Source organism: Mobula hypostoma, chromosome 5 (assembly GCF_963921235.1).
Source record: "Mobula hypostoma chromosome 5, sMobHyp1.1, whole genome shotgun sequence".
NCBI classification, from domain to species: Eukaryota; Metazoa; Chordata; class Chondrichthyes; order Myliobatiformes; family Myliobatidae; genus Mobula; species Mobula hypostoma.
Window position 1 is genome coordinate 137035619 of NC_086101.1, and position 21213 is coordinate 137056831.

The following is a 21213-nucleotide window of genomic DNA, read 5'->3' on the forward strand; positions in this document are numbered from 1 at the left end:
CATTTGAACTGATAAGGAATGAATATAAAAGCAGACACTCCAAGTGATCTAATAGCAATAACTCTCCAGAGACCAACCATCACAGATCTGGAGGACCCATGGACATATGGAGATCAGAGGAATAGATGGCCAGCATAGACTTTTATTGGTAATACCTTTTTTATTCTTTGACTGTTCATGGAGGGTCAGGAAAACTTGGTAGGTGAGCACACAGGTACTTGGTTGTGTAAATTCACGTGTTCTTCTGTTGTTGTTAATTACTAAGGGGGAGATCTTTGTAACAAGGCCCTCTTCTCATTGCCACCATCAGGAAGGAGGTACAGGGGCCTGAAGACCAATACTCAATGATTCAGAAACAGCTTCTTCTCTCCCACCATCAGATTTCTGAACAGTAAAACCCATGAATTCTACCTCATTTTCAGCTTTTTCTGTACTAGTGATTTATTTTGTAATTTATAATAATGTTTTGTCTTTGCACGGTACTGCTACAACAAAACAAACAAAACAACAATTTCACATAATAAGACAATGAGAATATATGTGATTTTGACTGAGTCAAGGCAGGAGTTTTTATAGTATTTGGAAGGCTGGATAGAGGGAAGTTATTTCCTCTGGTGTGTGGGGTTTAGAACAAGTGCCATAACTGTAAAATGTGAATCTATCCATTCAGAGGTGATACCAGGCAACAGATCTTTGAACAATGCAACCCTGGCATCTTCTTCCAAAATAGCTTACTGAATCTAGAGTTGAACTGAAAAGTTCAGAACTGAGCTTGATACATTACATTACATAAGAGAATTAATGACTGCAGAATCAAACATGGCAAATGCGAATCAGATCAACTGAGATCTAATAATTAATAATTGGCTTCCTATTCCTTCGCATTTTAAGTTGTTGTTGGTAGTTTTTAGTCACTTTTAAATTGTTGGTGGTAGTTTAAGATTGCTTCAACAGAAACGCAACACATGTATATTTTTGCTGGGATGCACTGACAGCGGCAAGGACAGGCATGGCCTGGTAGACTAAACAAATAATCCCCTTGTAAAAGAGTTCTGGAAACAGAAAGGCTGAGTTCTGTGTCTCCATGATGATGTCTGTTGAGGTCCTGTATCCTTGTTGTCAAATGAGTGAGTTCTTACCATAGAAACCATAGAAACTACAGCACAGAAACAGGCCCTTTGGCCCTTCTTGGCTGTGCCGAACCATTTTCTGCCTAGTCCCACTGACCTGCACACGGCCCATATCCCTCCATACACCTCCCATCCATGTATCTGTCCAATTTATTCTTAAATGTTAAAAAAGAACCAGCATTTACCACCTCGTCTGGCAGCTCATTCCATACTCCCACCATTCTCTGTGTGAGGAAGCCCCCTCTAATGTTCCCTTTAAACTTTTCCCCCCTCACCCTTAACCCATGTCCTCTTTTTTTTCTCCCCTTGCCTCAGTGGAAAAAGCCTGCTTGCATTCACTCTATCTATACCCATCATAATTTTATATACCTCTATCAAATCTCCCCTCATTCTTCTACGTTCCAGGGAATAAAGTCCTAACCTATTCAACCTTTCTCTGTAACTGAGTTTCTCAAGTCCCGGCATCATCCTTGTAAACCTTCTCTGCACTCTTTCAACCTTATTTATATCCTTCCTGTAATTTGGTGACCAAAACTGAACACAATACTCCAGATTCGGCCTCACCAATGCCTTATACAACCTCATCATAACATTCCAGCTCTTATACTCAATACTTCGATTAATAAAGGCCAATGTACCAAAAGCTCTCTTTACGACCCTATCTACCTGTGACGACACTTTTAGGGAATTTTGTATCTGTATTCCCAGATCCCTCTGTTCCACTGCACTCCTCAGTGCCTTACCATTAACCCTGTATGTTCTACGTTGGTTTGTCCTTCCAACGTGCGATACCTCACACTTGTTAGTATTAAACTCCATCTGCCATTTTTCAGCCCATTTTTCCAGCTGGTCCAAGTTCCTCTGCAGGCTCTGAAAACCTTCCTCACTGTCTACTACACCTCAAATCTTTGTATCATCAGCAAACTTGCTGATCCAATTTACCACATTATCGTCTAGATCATTGATATAGATGACAAATAACAATGGACCCAGCACTGATCCCTGTAGCACACCACTAGTCACAGGCCTCCACTCAGAGAAGCAATTCTCTACCACCTCTCTCTGGCTTCTTCCATCGAGCCAATGTCTAATCCAATTTACCACCTCTCTATGTATACCTAGCGACTGAATTTTCCTAACTAACCTCTCATGTGGGACATTGTCAAGGGCCTTACTGAAGTCCATGTAGACAATATCCACTGCCTTCCCTTCATCCACTTTCCTGGTAACCTCCTCAAAAAACTCCAACAGATTGGTCAAACATGACCTACCACGCATAAAGCCATGTTGACTCTCCCTAATAAGCCCCTGTCTATCCAAATGCTTGTAGATTCTGTCTCTTAGTACTCCCTCCAATAACTTACCTACTACTGACGTTAAACTCACCGGCCTATAATTTCCCGGATTACTTTTCGATCCTTTTTTAAACAACGGAACAAAATGAGCCACTCTCCGATCCTCCGGCACTTCACCCGTAGACAGCGACATTTTAAATATTTCTGCCAGGGCCCCCGCAATTTCTCTGAACTATGCACGTCTAGCAAGAAAGATCCACCTCAACTCTTCAGTGTTCCAGATGACCCATTACCCTAGCTCTCCACAGCCCTAAAAGCAGCAGAACATTGCTCTGACAGATGGTGAGGGGTGGGCAGGTGGATGTCTGTGGGGTATTGAGGGGTTGGAGGAACGTGTTAGAATTATTGAACTAAAGATCTTTAAACATATTTCAGGAAAAGCTCAGAATAAAAGCTGTGCAGCAGACTGTAACATTGTAACAGCGACTGTCTTGGTAGTCTCTCCTTTCGCTGTGGTGGCACCTCTCTGCCCCATGTTAGTGAGAGAGAGAGAGAGAGAGAGAGCTGTGGCATATTGCACTGTCAGGTGAACAATAGGTTTTGTTGGATTGCAGATCATGGTCTCTGTTTGGGGGCTTTGCAATGGTTTGCTTGTCGGGTGATGGGCACTGATGCTTCCTGCTGAGATAAATGGGGGAGTGGGAGGGGTGAGGGTTGATGCTTTGCTGCTGCTTGTGTGGAGAAGGGGCTTTGGGGCTCTAAGGTTTTTCTGTCATTCATTCTTTGGGGCTCTCTTCTATTTTTGTGGATGCTTGCGAAGAGAAATAATTTCAGGTTGTATACTGTATACATTTTCTGATATTAAATGGAACCATTGAATGGTTGAGGTAAGAGATTATTCATCCAGAAGATGAAAAAACAGGTTGGGAAGGAAAGGTAAATGTTAAGCACTTCCAATGCTTAGGAACTAAAGACTTCTGACATTGGGCCTTCAACACCTGGCAAGAAGAAAAGATTCAACATAAGTTTTAAATATCATGAAGGATTTGAAAGGGCAAAGAAAGAAAAACCACATTTGGCTAAATTGGTAAATGTACTGAGTTACAATGAAAATGCATCCCATTCATACAGATCATTTCTTCTCCCCAATTCGTCAAGATAGTAGAAGGAAAAACAATTGCACGATGCAGAACAAAGTGTTACAGTCGCAGAGAAAGTGCAGTGCAGCCAGACACTGTGTTGGGCCATAACGAGGTCAATTGTGAAGTCAAGAATAGTCTTGTAACAGTGGGATAGAAGCTTGGCGATACATGCTTTCAGGTATTAGTTAGTGTTATAGAGTCATCCAGCTCAAAAACAGGCCCTTTGGCTCATCGTGTCCAACAGTAACTGTTGCACCTATCTATACTAACTCCATTTACCCACTTCACAGTCCCAGTCTTCTATGTCTTTGTGATTCAAGTGTTGACTAGGCAAAACAAGGTGTTGAAGAACTGATAATCCTTTGCAAAACTGAAAACCAAATTAGTAACCATATAACCATATAACAATGACAGCACGGAAACAGGCCACCTTGGCCCTTCTAGTCCATGCCGAACGTTTACTCTCACCTAGTCCCACCGACTTGCACTCAGCCCATAACCCTCTATTCCTTTCCTGTCCATATAGCTATCCAAATTTACTTTAAATGGCAATATTGAACCTGCCTCTACCACTTCTGCTGGAAGCTCGTTCCACACAGCTACCACTCTCTGAGTAAAGAAGTTCCCCCTCGTGTTACCCCTAAACGTTTGCCCTTTAACTCTCAACTCATGTCCTCTTGTTTGAATCTCCCCTACTCTCAATGGAAAAAGCCTATCCACGTCAACTCTATCTATACCCCTCATAATTTTCAATACCTCTATTAAGTCCCCCCTCAACCTTCTATGCTCCAAAGAATAAAGACCCAACTTGTTCAACCTTTCTCTGTAACTTAGGTGCTGAAATCCAGGTAACATTCTAGTAAATCTTCTCAGTACTTTCTCTGTTTTGTTGACATCTTTCCTATGATTCGGTGACCAAAACTACACACAATACTCCAAATTTGGTCTTACCAATGCCTTGTACAATTTTAACATTACATCCCAACTCCTATACCCAATGCACTGATTTATAAAGGCCAGCATACCAAAAGGTCTCTTCACCACCCTATCCACATGAGATTCCACCTTCAGGGAACTATGCACCATTATTCCTAGATCCCTCTGTTCTACTGCATTCTTCAATGCCCTACCATTTACCATGTATGTCCTATTTTGATTAGTCCTACCAAAATGTAGCACCTCACATTTATCAGCATTAAACTCCATCTGCCATCTTTCAGCCCACTCTTCTAACTGGCCTAAATCTCTCTGCAAGCTTTGAAAACCTACTTCATTATCCACAATGCCACCTATATTAGCATCATCTGCATACTTACTAATCCAATTTACCACCCCATCATCCAGATCATTAATGTATATGACAAACAACATTGGACCCATTACAGATCCCTGAGGCACACCACAAGTCACCGGCCTCCAATCTGACAAACAGTTACCCACCACTACTCTCTGGCTTCTCCCATCCAGCCACTGCTGAATCCATTTTACTACTTCAATATTAATACCTAACAATTGAACCTTCCTAACTAACCTTCCGAGTGGAACCTTGTCAAAAGCCTTACTGAAGTCCATATAGACAACATCCACCGCTTTACCCTCATCAACTTTCCTAGTAACCTCTTCAAAAAATTCAATAAGATTTGTCAAACATGACCTTCCACGCACAAATCCATGTTGACTGTTCCTAATCAGATCCTGTCTATCCAGATGATTATATATACCATCTCTAAGAATACTTTCCATCAACTTACCCACCACTGATATCAAACTCACAGGCCGATAAATGCTATGTTTACTCTTAGAACCCTTTTTAAACAGTGGAACCACATGAGCAATACGCCAATCCTCCAGCACCATCCCCGTTCCTAATGGCATTTGAAGTATTTCTGTCAGAGCCCCTGCTGTTTCTACACTAATTACCTAGTCATCTAATCATGTGGATATTGAAATAAAGAAATTATAACACAATGCAGACTGACTGTCTGTACCTAATACATTGTTAGCAAAATTCAAATCCATCCTGTTGTAACCCTCTCTTCAGCAAACCCAGCACATTCCCCATGGAACAAATATTCATCAAACACTATTTTAAATCGCTCGGAACAGTTATATGTTTTTCTACAGAATTAACAAGGATCCATAAGTTTGAAACATTTTATTCCCAAAACAGTAATCTACATGATGGATTAGAGTTTACAGAGAGAATGAAGCATTCCCCTGTTTCTCATTAAGTTGAGAGTCCCGCAGTCCAAGGCTGTCAGTGCAGAAATAGTGTACACAAGGTCAGAGCTAATATAGGCAAGTCCAGAGATTAGAAGATATTTCAATCTATCACACAGGGAGAAATGGCAGCGATGGCTGCACAGTTTCCTGTAAATTTCAGATCAAAGTGCTGGTAATATCAGATTAGACTGGGTGTTGGATGCAAGTATGGACCCAGGAACTCCATAGGTACAATGTTTCAGAGCTGTTTGGATGTGCAGCATGGCTGCAGTTTAAGCAGCAGGGTACCAACCTGGACGTGGTGAATGTCTTTCACTCAGAGTTTCTCTGGAGTGTAGGAGAATGAGGGAAGATTTGACAGAGATGTACAAAAGGATGAGGGGTACAGATAGGGGTCAATGCCAGCAGACTTTTTCCACTAAAGCTAGGTGAAACTAAAGCTACAGGTCATAGGTTAAGGGCAAAAGGTGAAATATTTAAGGTGAACCTGAGAGGGAACCTCCACACCTAGAGGGTTATGGGAGGATGGAGCCAGCTGCCAGCGGAACTGGAGGGTGCAACATTTTGGATAAGTACATGGATGGAGTGATCTGGAGGGACAGATGCAGGTCGAAGGGGCTAGGCAAAATAAAAAGTCAGCACAAACTGCTTCTGTGCTGCAGTGCTCCATGACTCTAGAATCTCCCAGGGTGCTTTGCAAGCATTAATGTAACAAATGTTGCAACTATTTTATACATAGGAAGATCCCATAATCAAAAATGAAAATGATAGGGGAAGTATGAACTATCTTTAATGGTATTGACTTAGGGGTAAATACCCGGGACTTTCTCCTTCCTGTTTCTATCAAATCTTGGGCCACAGGAACTCACTCCACTCCCAAGACAGCAGGCAGGGCTCCAGTTCACCATCTCCTACACCAGTGTAGCTGGAAGCATTGCCTTGAGAATCCCATTACCTATGGATTCCCAGATGCGTGCAGGAGAGCCAGCCCAGTGCTGAATGTGAAACCGACAGAACAGGCAGTTATTGTACACGGTAGTTTAGCGAGTACTCATGTCCATCGGTTTCCTGAACAGGGAAAAAAGCCTCAATGAGGCAGGACTATAACCTCATGAGTGAGTCCCTGCAGAGTCACAGCCTCTCTTCACATTCTGTGATAAGTCACAGAGCAGAAACAGGCTATTCAGTCCACTAGGTTTACACTGACCTTCAGCCACCAGTTTAGAGTCATCCTACATTCAGTTCACAGTTATATTCTCCCCACAATCTCATCAGCTTCCCCCAGGTCCTATCACTCAACTGCACACTAGTGTCAATCTACAATTAACCTATCAGCTGGCACGTCTTTGGGAGGTAGGGGGAAACCGGCGTGCCCAGAAGGCACTCATGTGGTCACAGGGAGAATGTGCAAACTCCCCACAAACAGCCCCCCAAGATTAGGACTGAGCCTGGGTCTCTGGCATTGTGAGGCAGCCACTCTGCGAGCAGCACCACTGTGGCGCTGTGCTGAGTAAATGGTTTATTTACCTTTCAAAGTTCCTGGCATGCAGGCCAGAAATTCTTGACAAGAGTGCTCTTTGCATAACTTGAAGCAAAGTAAAAATAAGATTAAGGTTATTGCATCGTGCAAAAACATCTTGCGTATAATTCTATAATAAAATCCCTCTGCTATGCCTCATTTTTGACTGTAATGGAGTGCAGTTGCACATTGAAAAGACAGAACATGTTTGTGTGGACTTAATACAATGGGGAAGTAATCTAACAGTCCTTTGTGGCTGTGAAGGAATGATAGAAATGTGTGCTTAAATACCATATACACGCTGAAAGTGCTGTTCAGAGCATGCATTGCTGCTTCTCTTTAAGAAGCAACAGGGCCAATTCAAACCAGATTGAAGGATGTACCGGATCTTATAGCTACTTCCCTTTGAGCATGCTTGTCTAAAGGGCTACATTAATAAGTTACACAACATTGGCATAGATCCATGATGTACACTGCAATTTATAAAACTGTGTCAAATTTTGCAATGTCGCTCCTTTATACACAGCATCTAAAATCTGAGTTCTATTTCTAAATTTCATTCAGTGCTTTATTTCTACCTCGTTTCTAGTTTAGGTGTTTCTGGCTTCAACTTTGCCAGCTGGCTGAGATGTTAAACCAAGTATCCATTCTTACTATTAGGAGAAGCAACACATTGCACTATGATATAGAGCAGGGAGAATTTTATCAACTTTGCGGCACATCATTGTCTATCAACAAACAACACTAAACCAGATTATTGAGTCATTATCACCTTGGGACTCCTTGCTGTCTGCAAATTGGCTGTGAGTTTCCTATCATAGTGGCTATTAAGGGCTTTGAGAATTCCTGCAGACTTAAGGATGCTAAAAAAATACATCATTTTCTTTTCCTTGCATTGATTTATGAAGTGCACAGAGAAAAAGATTCTAGACTGTTGTAAAAACTTCCTTGAAAGAATGCATCCCCAAAGCACTGAAAATCCATGTCCCAAGGCCGCTCAAACAGAACACTTGTGATGGCATCGAGATCTTTGAGACCATGGATCAGACACAGACAAAGCTCAGAATTGTACTGCTTCGCAAATTACACACCCATCTATTCCATTGAGCACCTCCTGCTCCACATGTGGCAAAGAACTCAAGACCTTTGCTTAAGGCTTCCTTCAGCAAAAATCTTGCATGACAAATCTGCTGGAATTCTTTGAGGAACTAACTGGCAGGATAGACAAATGAGAGTCAGTGGATGTTGTTTACTTGGATTTTCAGAAGGCCTTTGACAAGGTGGCACGTATGAGGCTGCTTAACAAGATATGAGCCCATGGTATTACAGAAAAGATTATAGCATTGTCTGGCTGGCAGGAGACAAAGAGTTGGAATAACAGACATCCCACCCTGCAAAAACTCACTTCAGGGAGGTAGCACCATCAATTTGCGGGAGACTCCCAGAACTTCCGGGAGAGGTGGGATGCCTGCAATAGAATAACTCCTTAGCAGCTAGCCAGCCAGTTTAAATAACGTTAGCTATGCTAATGAACGAATGACACCTGTTAAACTCACCTCAACATGTCTTTTACAGTCTTAACCCACCATGGGCAATAGAAAAGTCACTGTTGCAAACAGTGCAGTGAGCAACACTGTCATTATTTTTTACCCCTATTAGGCAGGGGTACACTTTAGTGTAGTCTGGGGTGACGTACGTTTTATATTTTCTTTTTCTGGAACACTCTGCCACAGCGCTCTCTCTCGCGCACTCTCACTCACACTCTCTCTTTCGTGCTCTCGCTCGCTCTCTCTCTCTCTCTCTCGCTGGCAAAAAAAAAATCGATTTCCGGAATATTGTATATAATTTGTGGGCATCAGGGAGCCACTATTAATATGCAGGAGACTCCCGGAACTTTTGGGAGAGGTGGGATGTCTGGAATAAAGAGGGCTTTTTCTGGTTGGCTAGTGATATTCTGCAAAGGTTGGTGTTGGGACACCTTCTTTTCACATTTTATATCAATAATTTGGATGACAGAATTGATGGCTTAGTGGCCAAGTTTGCGGATGATACAAAGTTAGGTGGAGGGGCAGGTAGTGTTGATGAAGCAGGGAGTCTAGACTTAAACAGATTGGGAGAATGGGCAAAGACTGGCAATGGAAAACAGTGTAGGAAATTGTATGGTCATGCACTTTGGTAGAAGGAATAAAGACAGTCTACTTTCTAAACAGGAAGAAAATTCAAAACTCAGAGGTACAAAAGGACTTGGAAGTCCTTACGCAAGATTTCCTAAAGGTTAATTTACAGGTTGAGTCGGTGGTAAGGGAGACTAATATAATGTTAGTATTTGCTTCGAGAGGATCAAAATATAACAGCAACGATGTAATGCTAAGGCTTTATAAGGCATTGCTCAGACCACATTTGGAATATTGTGAACAGTTTTGGGCTCTTTATCTAAAAAAAGACATGCAGGCATTAGAGAGGGTCCAGAGGAGATTCACAAGAATTGTGACTATGTTCCTCTTGAGGATCAGCAAGAAATGCTGGGCCAGTTAGTCATGAGGAGAGGGTGAGCTGATTAGCGTGGAGCCCTCTTGTGCTATGATCAGCTAGGTTGAGATCAGTAGAAACAACGATCCTTCTGGGTTGATCCTCTGATATGTTGGATCCTATTACGTACATAAACAGAATCTCCTTGTTTCATTCAATATATAACCAAGTACAACATTACTGTTGGTAAAGAACTTGATACCATCTAGTTCTATGTCCAATTCTTCAGATATCATTTCTACCATCTCAACTGCTAGAACAATGGCTCCAAGTTCAAGTCTTGGTATGGTGAAATCTGGTTTGGGAACCAGCTTTGCCTTACCCAGGATGAATCTAACTTCACTATATCCAGCAGCGCCTATGACTTTCAGGTATACAACAGCAGCAATAGCTTCAGTTAATGCATTACAGAAGATGTATACCTCTATCTTTTAATAGTGGAATTCTGTAGATTCTTAGATTTTTTTAAGCCTTTAAGATCTTGGAGGGAAGAAACATGCGGATTGGGATATCCTGTTCACAAGTGTCTGAGATCATCTCTCTTAATATGAAGCGTCCCTGGATACTGAATGGAACAGCAAGTTCAAGATAGTCAAATAGGCTATGGATAGTCAATAGCACACCACCAATCTTTCAGTATCGGCAAATTGGAAAATAAGGGTGTCGATAATGAGATACCATCCAAGGCCCAGACTGTACGGCATCTGTCCCAAGATCAAGATTCTGTAGACCTTTGGTCAGATCTTCAGATGGGAAACATTGCTTGACCTCAGCACTGTCGGATGCAATCTATGCAGTCAGAGATTAGACTGTGCCAACATGTCTTGCGCTGCTTTCAACACACTCATTGCTCCTTCTGCACTAGAAAATGATTTAAGACCATCATCAACATAGAAATGCCTTTCTATGTACTTCTATGCTTCAGTGCTGAATTCCTTCTCTCCCTCGATAGCTGTTTTCTTAACGTCATAGATTGCCACTGAGAGACAGTGAGACAGTTACCAAATACATGATCTCTCATACAATACTTAAGAGTCTTGTTGTCCAATTGGTGGTCACAAAACCACAAGATTCTGAGGTAGTCTTGTTGATCCTTTCTTACTAGGAAGCTGTGGAACACTTGTTCAATGTCTATCATCACTGCAACTGACTCCGTTCTGAAGCACATGAGGACCCAAAGCAGACTGTTATTGATGTCTGGACCCCACAAGGGCACATTGTTCAGTAATATACCTTGGGCTGTGAACTAGAATCAAAGACAATTCGTATTTGTGTGGGTTTCTGGGGGTGGTAAACACCAAAGTTGGGCAAATACCAGTTTTCTTTGTTGGGATCTGATGGAAAAGCTAGCTCAACATGATTGCTCCTGTAGAATCTTTCCATGAACTCCACATGATGAGCTTTCACTTCTTGTTTCCTTCTCAATGTGGGACTGAAGGGCATGAGTTGACCAAGAGCTCGGTCTCTGTTGTTTGGTAGGAGTTGTCATGGAGAGCGGAAAGGAAGGGGAGCTACCCAACTGTTTGACTTGTCTTTGCTAAACTCTTTGTTCATGATTTGAAGGAAGACCTCATCTTTGGTGGAAGGTGCTAGCTTATCATCATCTTTTGAGTGACAGAAGACTAGCTTGTCTAAATCTGGTTGAGCAGAGGTAAGTATGTCAGGGTGCTTGGCTTACTTACCTTCGATCATCTATTTCACATAGATTCTATCCTCACAGGGTCTGAAATGACTTGGGCACCTGTTCTCAGAGACATTAGTCTTAAATATGCTGGCAATGGGCTGACGAACACCATCGAGGCAGACTTCACCCATTATGACCAACTCAGGTCCAGTTGTTGGCCATAAGGTGCACTGTGCCAGCCACTGCACTGTTCACATACCTCATGTGCATGGATAGTGTCTCTGCCAAGCAACTGGAGAATCTCAGCAAAAGAATCAAGTGGAGGAATCTTTTCAGCTAACCACGTGCAGCTTTAGGAGTTGGGATTTCATCCCTGTTGTTGGAAATATTGTTGTACTCAATGAGGTTTGGCAAGGGTACCCACATATTGATTCACAACAAATCCACTGACTCTACTTCTGGCAACTTCTGATATCCCAGTACATGTCTTTGGAGTATATGGGGAAACAGAGCTTAGAATACTGAATATGTCAAAGAAAGTTGACTTTGTCAATGACATATTACCCTAATCGTTCAATATCAGATATGCTTTTATGTTTTGCTCAGGATGTCCTTTCGGGTAGATATTGACTAGACGTATTTTAGAGCAGGATTTGCCTTTTCCTGCATACCTCCGTGCATGAGGAAGTAGCTACATAGGGTACATGCTCAGCTGCCTCCCTGCCATGCTCTGCTGCGGATGTGCTAGAGCCAGTAGTAGCCCAAGGTGCTGGTCCTGAATGAAGTGCTGATAACTGATGGTCACTGTTGGGCTCAGTGCAATGTATGATAGCTTTACAGTGTTTTACTTGGTGTGCTTTTGAAGCACATCATTTGAAACATACTGAATGCCCTTTTAGAAAGCATCTCCAGTCTACAAGCATTTTTTTTCTGAATCCTCTGCAATTCCTTAAGGGGTGATTTATGGACCAGGAGTTATCTATTGGGGTACATAATAGAGTTTTCTACTTCAGTTTTGATGACCACGATAAGGCTTTGCTTTTCCATGCTTTTGCTGGAGACCTCCCTTTGAATGAGGTGTTACTGGAAGTTGAGAGCAAAAAATTAGAGTCCTTTTGCATTTCTGTGTGGCGGCAAAGTCCACAAAGAATGCAGATGGTGGATGGGGCATGATGCTTTGTTTTATACCTGAAACTTTCTGCTATCTACTCTTGGATATTGTTCAGTAATTTCTCTACTATAGGGTTTATTCTTCTTGCTGTGTCGAAGAAACTCAGCCCTAGTAGGTGACCCTAGTTTGTTTGTTTGTTTGTTTGTTTTTGGTGGCTTGCAGTTCTGACAACAGATCTGCTAGCTGCTGTAGCTTCTGTGGTTCTTTAAGTGAGGAGCCTTTGGAAAACTATCAAGTCTACTGAAGACAGATTCTTTGATTGCCTCTGGAGGACCATAGCATTTTTCTAGTCTCTGCCATACATTTGTAAACCCATAGCAAGATTATTAATGTGAGCTGCCATAACTCTTTTGCACGTTGCAGTGGCTTACAAAGAAGGTCCAGCTCTTCGCTCAGCTTGAGATTTAGTCCTTCTACTGCATCGTGAAAGCTTGACTTCCAGGACAAATAACTGGCAGCTGGTTGTTGGGCACATTTAGTCCTGCTGTAACTCGGTCTCAACAAGCCAGATACAAAACCAAATCTAACGCACCTGCAGCTCCTAAATGAGAGCGTTGTGGTGACTGGTTTGCCAGATGTGTGTCCTGGGACGGATGGAACTTCAGTCTGACCATGTCTATGCAGATGGGTTTGGCAACTCTTGACTGAGGTCTTTGCTATTGTAGACCTTGAACGTCAATACATCAATACCATGAAAAACATGTTGGCAGAATGGTGAGGACAGATTCTCACTGTCTTTTTTATAATAGGCAAAATGTGTTTGAACATTAATGCTTCTAAAATACTACTTTTCAAGACCAACTGATAGACATATATTTAAGAATTGATTTAGAAATGGAGGTGGAAGGACAGGGATGGTGGAGGTGGTGAATTAGAGACAGAACAGGGACAGAAAGAGAAACAAGTGAAAGAAAGGGAAGTCTGTTTGGAAAGAGATCAAAGGTAGGCAGTTAAAGAAAAGGAATTAAACAAGATATTAAAATTTTCTCTGAAGGAATGCCAGCTACAGCAATGATCCTCTACAGTTTCGATTGTTCAGTCTCTGTGATTCCATTTCATGCTAGGACTAAAATCTCATTTAAAGGTGCATTATGCTGTAAAATGTCAGCCTCAACACTGTGCAGCAGCTTTAACTCTGCTGCTTTTAGCTGTTTCTAGATACTTACAGGCAAGGGCAAAATGTTGTTTTTGCAAAGCTTACAGCTTATGAGCTCAAATTGTCCAATGATCTCTATTAATATCCTGATTCTCCTTCACCATAGGTTGCTTTTTTTACTCTCTATTAAAGCAAGGTGGAAATATGGAACTTACTGCTATTTTTCCAGCATGCCAAGCCATTATGTACTGGTAATGCTCAAGTGTTTCGGGAAATGTTTAATGCAATCATTAGGTTACCCTCTCCTGGAGATGGCTATTGCCTGATAGTCCACGCACATCAGCTTCATGCCACATGTCAGCCAATGTGGGTGTTGCAGGTATAGGCTTTTTCATTTCCTGACAGCTTGTGAATGGAATTGAATATTATGTGTTTATCAATGAACATCTTCACTTAAACTGGAGGAAGGTCATTGTACAGCCACCTTCTTTATTGATGCAAAATTGTCTTCTATGTTTACAACCCTTCTTTGCTTCTCCCAATTCTCTAATTTTTCTCCCCCCCCCCACCCATGCCCGTACAACTCATCAGATATCTGCACTCTTCCGAACATCTTATATCCTGAATCTCTGCCCTGTATTTTCATAACAGGGGAATGCCTGCTATTCATTCCAAGTGAGCATTATTCAAATCCTCTGGGCCCTGTAAACATTGTAAAGCAGTGTCAGAAGAAATGCCAACATTGGAAGAAGAGGCTGACCCTTGTGTTTATTTTGGTAGAGATGATTTTTTGTTTAGGGGAGTAGTCAGTGAGATGTGGTGACTTCTCTCAAATTCTATCCCTCTGCAACAGATTGTTCAGTTTAAGTGAAACAGGTCTTTTCCCATAATTATTCTTAGAAAGGTTAGCAATGTGAAGGCTTCCCAGAACAGAAACTTTTCCTCCATTGTTAGTGTCAGGCAATCACTGCAATAACATCTGGACAACGGAGTCCATTTCTGAAATTCAATTCCACTGAAGCAGATGAGATGAAATGCCCTTCTACTATCCTGTAGTAATCCATTACCTGCAGATGTGCCAGAATTCAGCAAGAGTCAGGCAAGAAGAGTACGGTTGGTTGTCAGTGTCTTCATCATCATGCCGTTTCAGAAACCAGTGTTTTAAAAATATATTGATTTATTCATAATATCTTGTAGCTAATTAAAAGCACTGCTATAATGTAGAAAACACGATGGTCAATTTGCCAACTGCATGTTCATGCAAGCATGTAAATGGTAAGGTCCAGATAATCATTAAGTAATATTACTTATAGCTGTCATCCATGGCATCAGAAAGATACCCCTGCTCTCTTTTCAAACAGTACCTGAAGAAGAAGAGGAAACCCCAGTTTAATGCCTCAATTAAAATTGGAACACAGAGCTTTAGTGAGTGGTAGAGATGGATGCTCACAACATTTAACAAATGTTTCAATCACACATTAATTGGCAAAGCATAGATAGCCACAGAATAAGTACAGGTAAATGGGATTAGTAAAGGTGGATGCACAATGATCATCATGGATATGATGGGCTGAAGGGCTCGTTTCTGTGCTGGTTGACTCTATGAATCTAAACTCCGCACTGCTGGTAGTGCACCTTTCCCTCAGTACGGTGCGAAACACGAGGTAAGCATTTCCACTCTGGTCTCTGGCTGAGCGAAGGGGGAGGCTTAGTCTAATATCGTCGAAAGTCAACTGCTCTAAGGATGTCATATGAATTCAGTACTGCTCTGCTGTTAGTGCAGGCTATTTTCTGCTCGAATGGAAATTGAACCAAGAAACTTCTGACTCTGTGCTTTGTTCCTAATATTTTGAAGAATCATTTTGAAGAAAGACAGGGGAGTTGGCAATATTCTTCCTTTAATATTCTCCACTGAAACAGATGGCCTGATCATTACTACATTTCTATTTGTGGGAGCTTGCTGTGTACATTCTGACTATGTGCTTCATACGGTAAGCGAGTGACCACACTTCAGAAGTACTAAACTGAGCGGAAGTGAACCTGGGACATCTTGAGAGGCATGCATTAGTGCCAACTGTAATGAAAGTTGGTTTGGAAAGATGCTGACTGAAATCCCTTTGTAATAACAGAGCGCAGAGATTTTTAATGGTTCTTGCCAAATACATTGAGCGAGCAGCTGATATGGCTTTCCCCCAACTCTTCCCTCATCCAGTCTCTTAAGCTGTCTGCTAATATGTATAGGGTAAAAGTTATACTGAGAAATAAGACATGCTTTGAAAAGGCTGCTGAAAGTGTCTGCATTTATGGAATGTGTCAATCTACTGTGTTCTTTATCCCCTGGATAGATTGGGAGTTGAAGACTTGGGGGTGGGGTTGGTGGATGTATCCAGCTTCTTCATTGAGACTAAATTTAGTTTAAATTTAAAATGATATATTTTTAGTTGCTTAGCTGAAATATTCGGGAAGAAGTACTACTGTTCAAAGGAAAACCAAATCAATTAAACAATTGCATTTGAAAAGTACCCAGAGTGTTTTCAATTAAAATGGCACTCTCGGTATCTGGTTTTGCCAGACATATGGGATCAATCAGGAAGTTTGTGCTGATGTTTTCTTTGGGAAATGCTGATAGCTCAATGCATGTGTAGCGGCGACAAGAAATCTCAGTTACTCCAGCCGCACTTATTTTAAAAAAACCCGCCCTCTCCTTTACTGCTTCAGAGTCAGAGTCATAAAGACACTCAGAGTTTCATCCTATCAGGACCTGGCTCCTCGTGCTGCTCTCCTGAGAAAGTCAGGGTATAAGAGACGATATTGAGAGAGACGGGGAGATTATTTTGCCGGAATATTTTTGCAGAAGAGACTGTATAAAAAGCCTGAGGAGCCCTGCAAAGACGGAATTACAACTCTTATTGTACACTTACCTGCCTTTATTTCTGTTGCATAATGCAGCATGCAGCAGTCCTCTCCTTGCTAGTGTACACTGCCTGCTGCTTAGGCACTTACAACTCGTACAGTTTCCAGAGGAAGCCTTTCAAAGGACACATCTTTGACCTGAAGGAACACCGCAATGCCTTGGACACAGGCACCAACCGGGTGCTCAAGCTGGGCACCGTCTTCAAACGAAATGTACGTAAGCTGAGAGAGCAGAGCGGCAACCTGGACCTGGTTTTCCTGGTGGACGAATCCTCCAGTGTGGGCAACACCAACTTTGTCAACGAGCTGAAGTTCGTCAAGAAGCTGCTGTCGGACTTCCCAGTAGTACCATCTGCCACCCGGGTGGCAATAGTGACCTTCTCCTCCAAGAACAATGTGGTGCCCAGGGTCGACTACATCACTGCCCCTCAGTACCACCAACACAAGTGTTCTCTGCTGAACGAGGAAATCCCCGCCATCAAGTACAGGGGAGGTGGGACCTTCACAAAGGGAGCGTTCCAGCAAGCAGCAGTAAGGCATTGTTGGTGATTTTATGTCAAAGTTTAGAAACGTAAAATATTTGAAATTGTAGGTATGTTATTGTGGGAATTATTTAAATTCCAATCTCAGTAGCTGTGTTCTAACTCACACTGAACCCTTTTCACCCATTGCCTCTTGCTCACTGACAGTTATAGAAGCCTCACCTGCTCTCTACCTCTCTTTCTTCTTTTAACACCTCCTTCCTTGACCAAAAGTCTGGTCACTTGGCATAATACTTGCGTCTAACTCATTTTGGTAGCATTCCTAGCAAAATGCCAAGGAGATGTTATCTGTATGTCGATATTAACTTTGGTGTATGTGAGCATTTGGTGCAATACATTCGTTTTTAGAGTATGCTCAGTGAAATAGACATCTAAAGAACTGATCTGTTCCCAGTGACTGCATGAGGTTGATTTAGGGCAGCCAGATGATAACAAGTTGCACGCTCACAACCACATAAATTGCCTGACCAGGAGGATGACTGTAAATCTCTTAAGCATACTCAGAGCAGAATGTAATACACGGGTGAGACCAACTCTCCCAGCTGCTGAATGCTTAACTGGAATAAACGTTGGAGCCGCTAAGTGGAGCACATACTGTCATCAGTGGATTGAAATTGCTCTCAGTAATATTAGACGAGAAAAGTTCATACTCAGTGTGGAAATAAGAATAGCATTTTACCTGCGGCTTAGGAGTAGCATGTTATATTCTATATTAGAAGATAGAAGAGCCAAATCTCACGTTAGAGATCTCGGCTGACACTCAGTACAGAGGTTGAGCTAATTGACAGAGGAGTTGTTCCTTGAATGCAATGCTAAGTTGTCTCCTCTTCCTTGTAAAAGATCTTAATGGAGCAGGAAATCTTTCCTGGAATTTCATTGCTGTCCATTAGATTTTAAATTGGAGAAACTGGCAATTCTGCCATTGTAACAATAATGGTATTTCAGTGGCTAAGAACATGAGATAGCCCAAAATCGTACTAAATGAATACATAGCTTTAGTTTTATTTAAGTTAGTGGATGGAAATCAAGTGTAGTACTTAATCAATTAATACATTTGACCAGAAAACTCCTTTCTGTCCCGCAGCTGCCTGTAAGGAGTTTGCTTGTTCTCCCTCTGACGACATGGGTTTCCTCTGGGTGCTCTGGTTTCCTCCCACAGTCCAAAGATGTACTGGTTGGTAGGTTAATTGGTCATTGTAAATTGTCTTGAGACTAGGCTGGGGTTAAATCAGAGGTTGCTGGGCAGCGAGGCTCGAAGGACGGAAGGGCCTATTCTGCACTGTATCTCAATAAATAAAATAGAAGATAGTGGCATGATATAGTTGGTATCCATCTCAGAGGATGACAGAAGTCTTTGTCAAACCTCTCATACAGTGGACAATATTTCTAGTACACTCACTATTGCATTGGAGTATCACCATTAGTTGTGCAGTCAAGTATCTAAAGTGGGATTAGAACCTGCACCATTCTGAGATGAGGCAAGAAACCATCCACTTACTGGTAACCAATATTGGAGTTCTTGTATTCTCACCAATTTTACTCCATGGAAGGGAGTTGGAATAAGTATTAAAGAACAGATGCAGCAATATTACAACTGACTGGAATTTTGTAGATAGTACACCCATAATTTACTGGTGTGAGCACCAGCAGAGCAAGGGTTGTTATTTAGGAGGTGGCCATTCAGTCCTTCAGGCTGCTTCTATGCAGTTAAATCAGTGCTGATATGTAACCTAGTGCCATCAAGTTAATATTGGTGCAGTAATCCTGAATGCTTTCATTAGACATACATTAACCCTTTGACCCCTGAGCTTACAACTTTTGACAAAGTGAGATCATTTTCAAGCTACACCCTTACATCCATTGTTCTGAATTTCCCTTTGCTCATTCAGAATAATTGTTCTGTATTAAATTCATTGAATGTTTGTAATTTGGAGTGCAGATCCACAATATTTCCCCTTATACACTTAGTGGCCACTTTATTAGGTAGACCTGTGCACTTTCTCATTAATGCAAATATCTAATCAGCCAATCATGGCAATGCAGACATGGGAAAAAAAATCATTTGTCATTCAGACCAGACATCAGAATGGGGAAGAAATGTGCTCTACGTGACTTTGACAGTGGATTGATTGTTGGTGCCAGACAGCGAGGTTTGACAGAAACTGCTAATCTAAACTTTACAGAGAATGGTGAGAGAAACACAAAACATTCAGTGAGTGGCAGTTCTGTAGGTAAAATCGATTTGCTAATGAGAGAGGTCAGAGGAGAATGGCCAGACTGGTTCAAGCTGACATGAAGACAACAGTAACTCAAATAACTATGCGTTATAAGAGGGTGTGCAGAAAAGCATTTCTGATCATACCATGTATCGAACCTTGAACTGGATGGGTTACCGTAGCAGAAGACCACAAACATACACTCAGTGTCCACTTTATTTGGTACAGGAGCTACCACTGAGTGTATATGCATTGTTATTAATGTAAGTATGAAGCAGAGTATTTTTCAACCATTCATATATCTAGGAGAGATATGGAAAGTCCTGGAGGATTTCACAGCACTTATCAAAAGCAGTCGCTCTTAAACCTCAAGGAAAACATTTCTGAGAATTAGAGTTATAGAGTTACTCAACAAATTTAAAAAATAGCCCTTTGATCCACCATGTCTATGAAGGCAATGTCTCTACTAATCTTATTCACCTGCACTTGATCTGTAGCTTCCTATACTTTGGTCAGTTAAGTACCTGTTCAGACGCTTGTTAAATGTTGTGGAATTACCTGCCTCCACAACCCCTCAAACAGTGCGTTCCAGATTTCAATGAACTTCTGGGAGAAAGAGGGCTGACTGAAAGGTGGGTGGAGGGAAGATGAAAAGAAGGGGAGAGAGAGGGGAAAAGAGAGAAAGTGAGAGAAAGAGAGAGATGGTTTAACTCCATATATGATCAACTCACAGCTGTAAGTTTGTCATTACACTAACACATACATGTATTTGTGCATATGACAATAAACTTAACTTTGTCTGTGACTATGACTTTCACGAATACAAAGTTGTAAAGTACTGTTTCCATTGACTCTGTTTTACCACATTGGATCCCTGGGTTCAAATGCCCTGATCTGCAAATCTCACCACTTTTCTTTTCCCAAGAACTCCCCAGGTTTTATTATTGCCCGAGTAGCAAAGGTTTATTGCTCTTCTATGTCTCCTCCAATTGTTCCAGACTCACCTAATGTCATACATTTCTGATTTAAGGAACACGCTCTTCAACCATATTTCTTTACCTCCCAACAACACTAGATTTGTCATTTTATGAAGTAAGCAGAAATCACACTATTTTCAACCAAAAAATGTAAAGATAAACATGAGAACAGTCCAGAAATGCTATACACTCTTTATCCTTTTTATATATTAGAGTTTGTCAGCGCAAAATAGTCTGCTAAATCCTCCCTCCGAGAACTGGGAATTCCATCCTCAAGACTGGGCAATACCAGGAATTTGCTAATTGAGAACTACAGAGTAAATTGGCCAATTTACCACTGAAGCGATTACAGATTGGAGAACTGATGCTGGGGTATTGTTTTCTCCCCACAAACGTATTTCATTTTAAGCTCGCCTACCACTGAGACTGGTGAATGCACACAGAGCAGTAACAACTTTGATATGTTTAGTCCATCATTGCATTGAAAAAAGTCAGTGCTCTGTCTCCAATGGCTGATTTGTGTCATTAGTTCCAATTGGTCTGATGCGCATTGAGGTTAAACTGACATCCAACCCTGTCTACCTGTCAATGATTTGCATGAACTCCCCGTCTAGCAGGCACTCATTGTTGTTAATGAATTCCTCCGTGACCTCATTCTTCCTCATCAATGTAATCACCTCTAGCTCCAATGGCCTCTGAGTTCTCTAACCCCTACAAATAGGTGTCTAGCCCATCCTTTGCTCTACCATTAGAGACATTTAGCTGCATTAAACAAGTTTTTTTTTTACCCTGTTTGGGACATTCTATCATTGGCAAAGACAAACTGTGTTACCCAT

General features: G+C 41.7%; 1 protein-coding gene across 3 annotated transcripts in view; it reads left to right on the forward strand.

The window, feature by feature from the left end:
* The first annotated feature begins 16494 nt into the window (after positions 1-16494).
* Positions 16495-21213, forward strand: part of svep1 (sushi, von Willebrand factor type A, EGF and pentraxin domain containing 1) — a 267906-nt gene continuing 263187 nt past the window's right edge. For all 3 annotated transcript variants that reach the window (XM_063048990.1, XM_063048991.1, XM_063048993.1), the window contains exon 1: positions 16495-17173. In XM_063048990.1, coding sequence (XP_062905060.1) covers positions 16673-17173 — 501 coding nt within the window. In that variant the 5' untranslated portion in view covers positions 16495-16672. The remainder of the gene's footprint in view (positions 17174-21213) is intronic.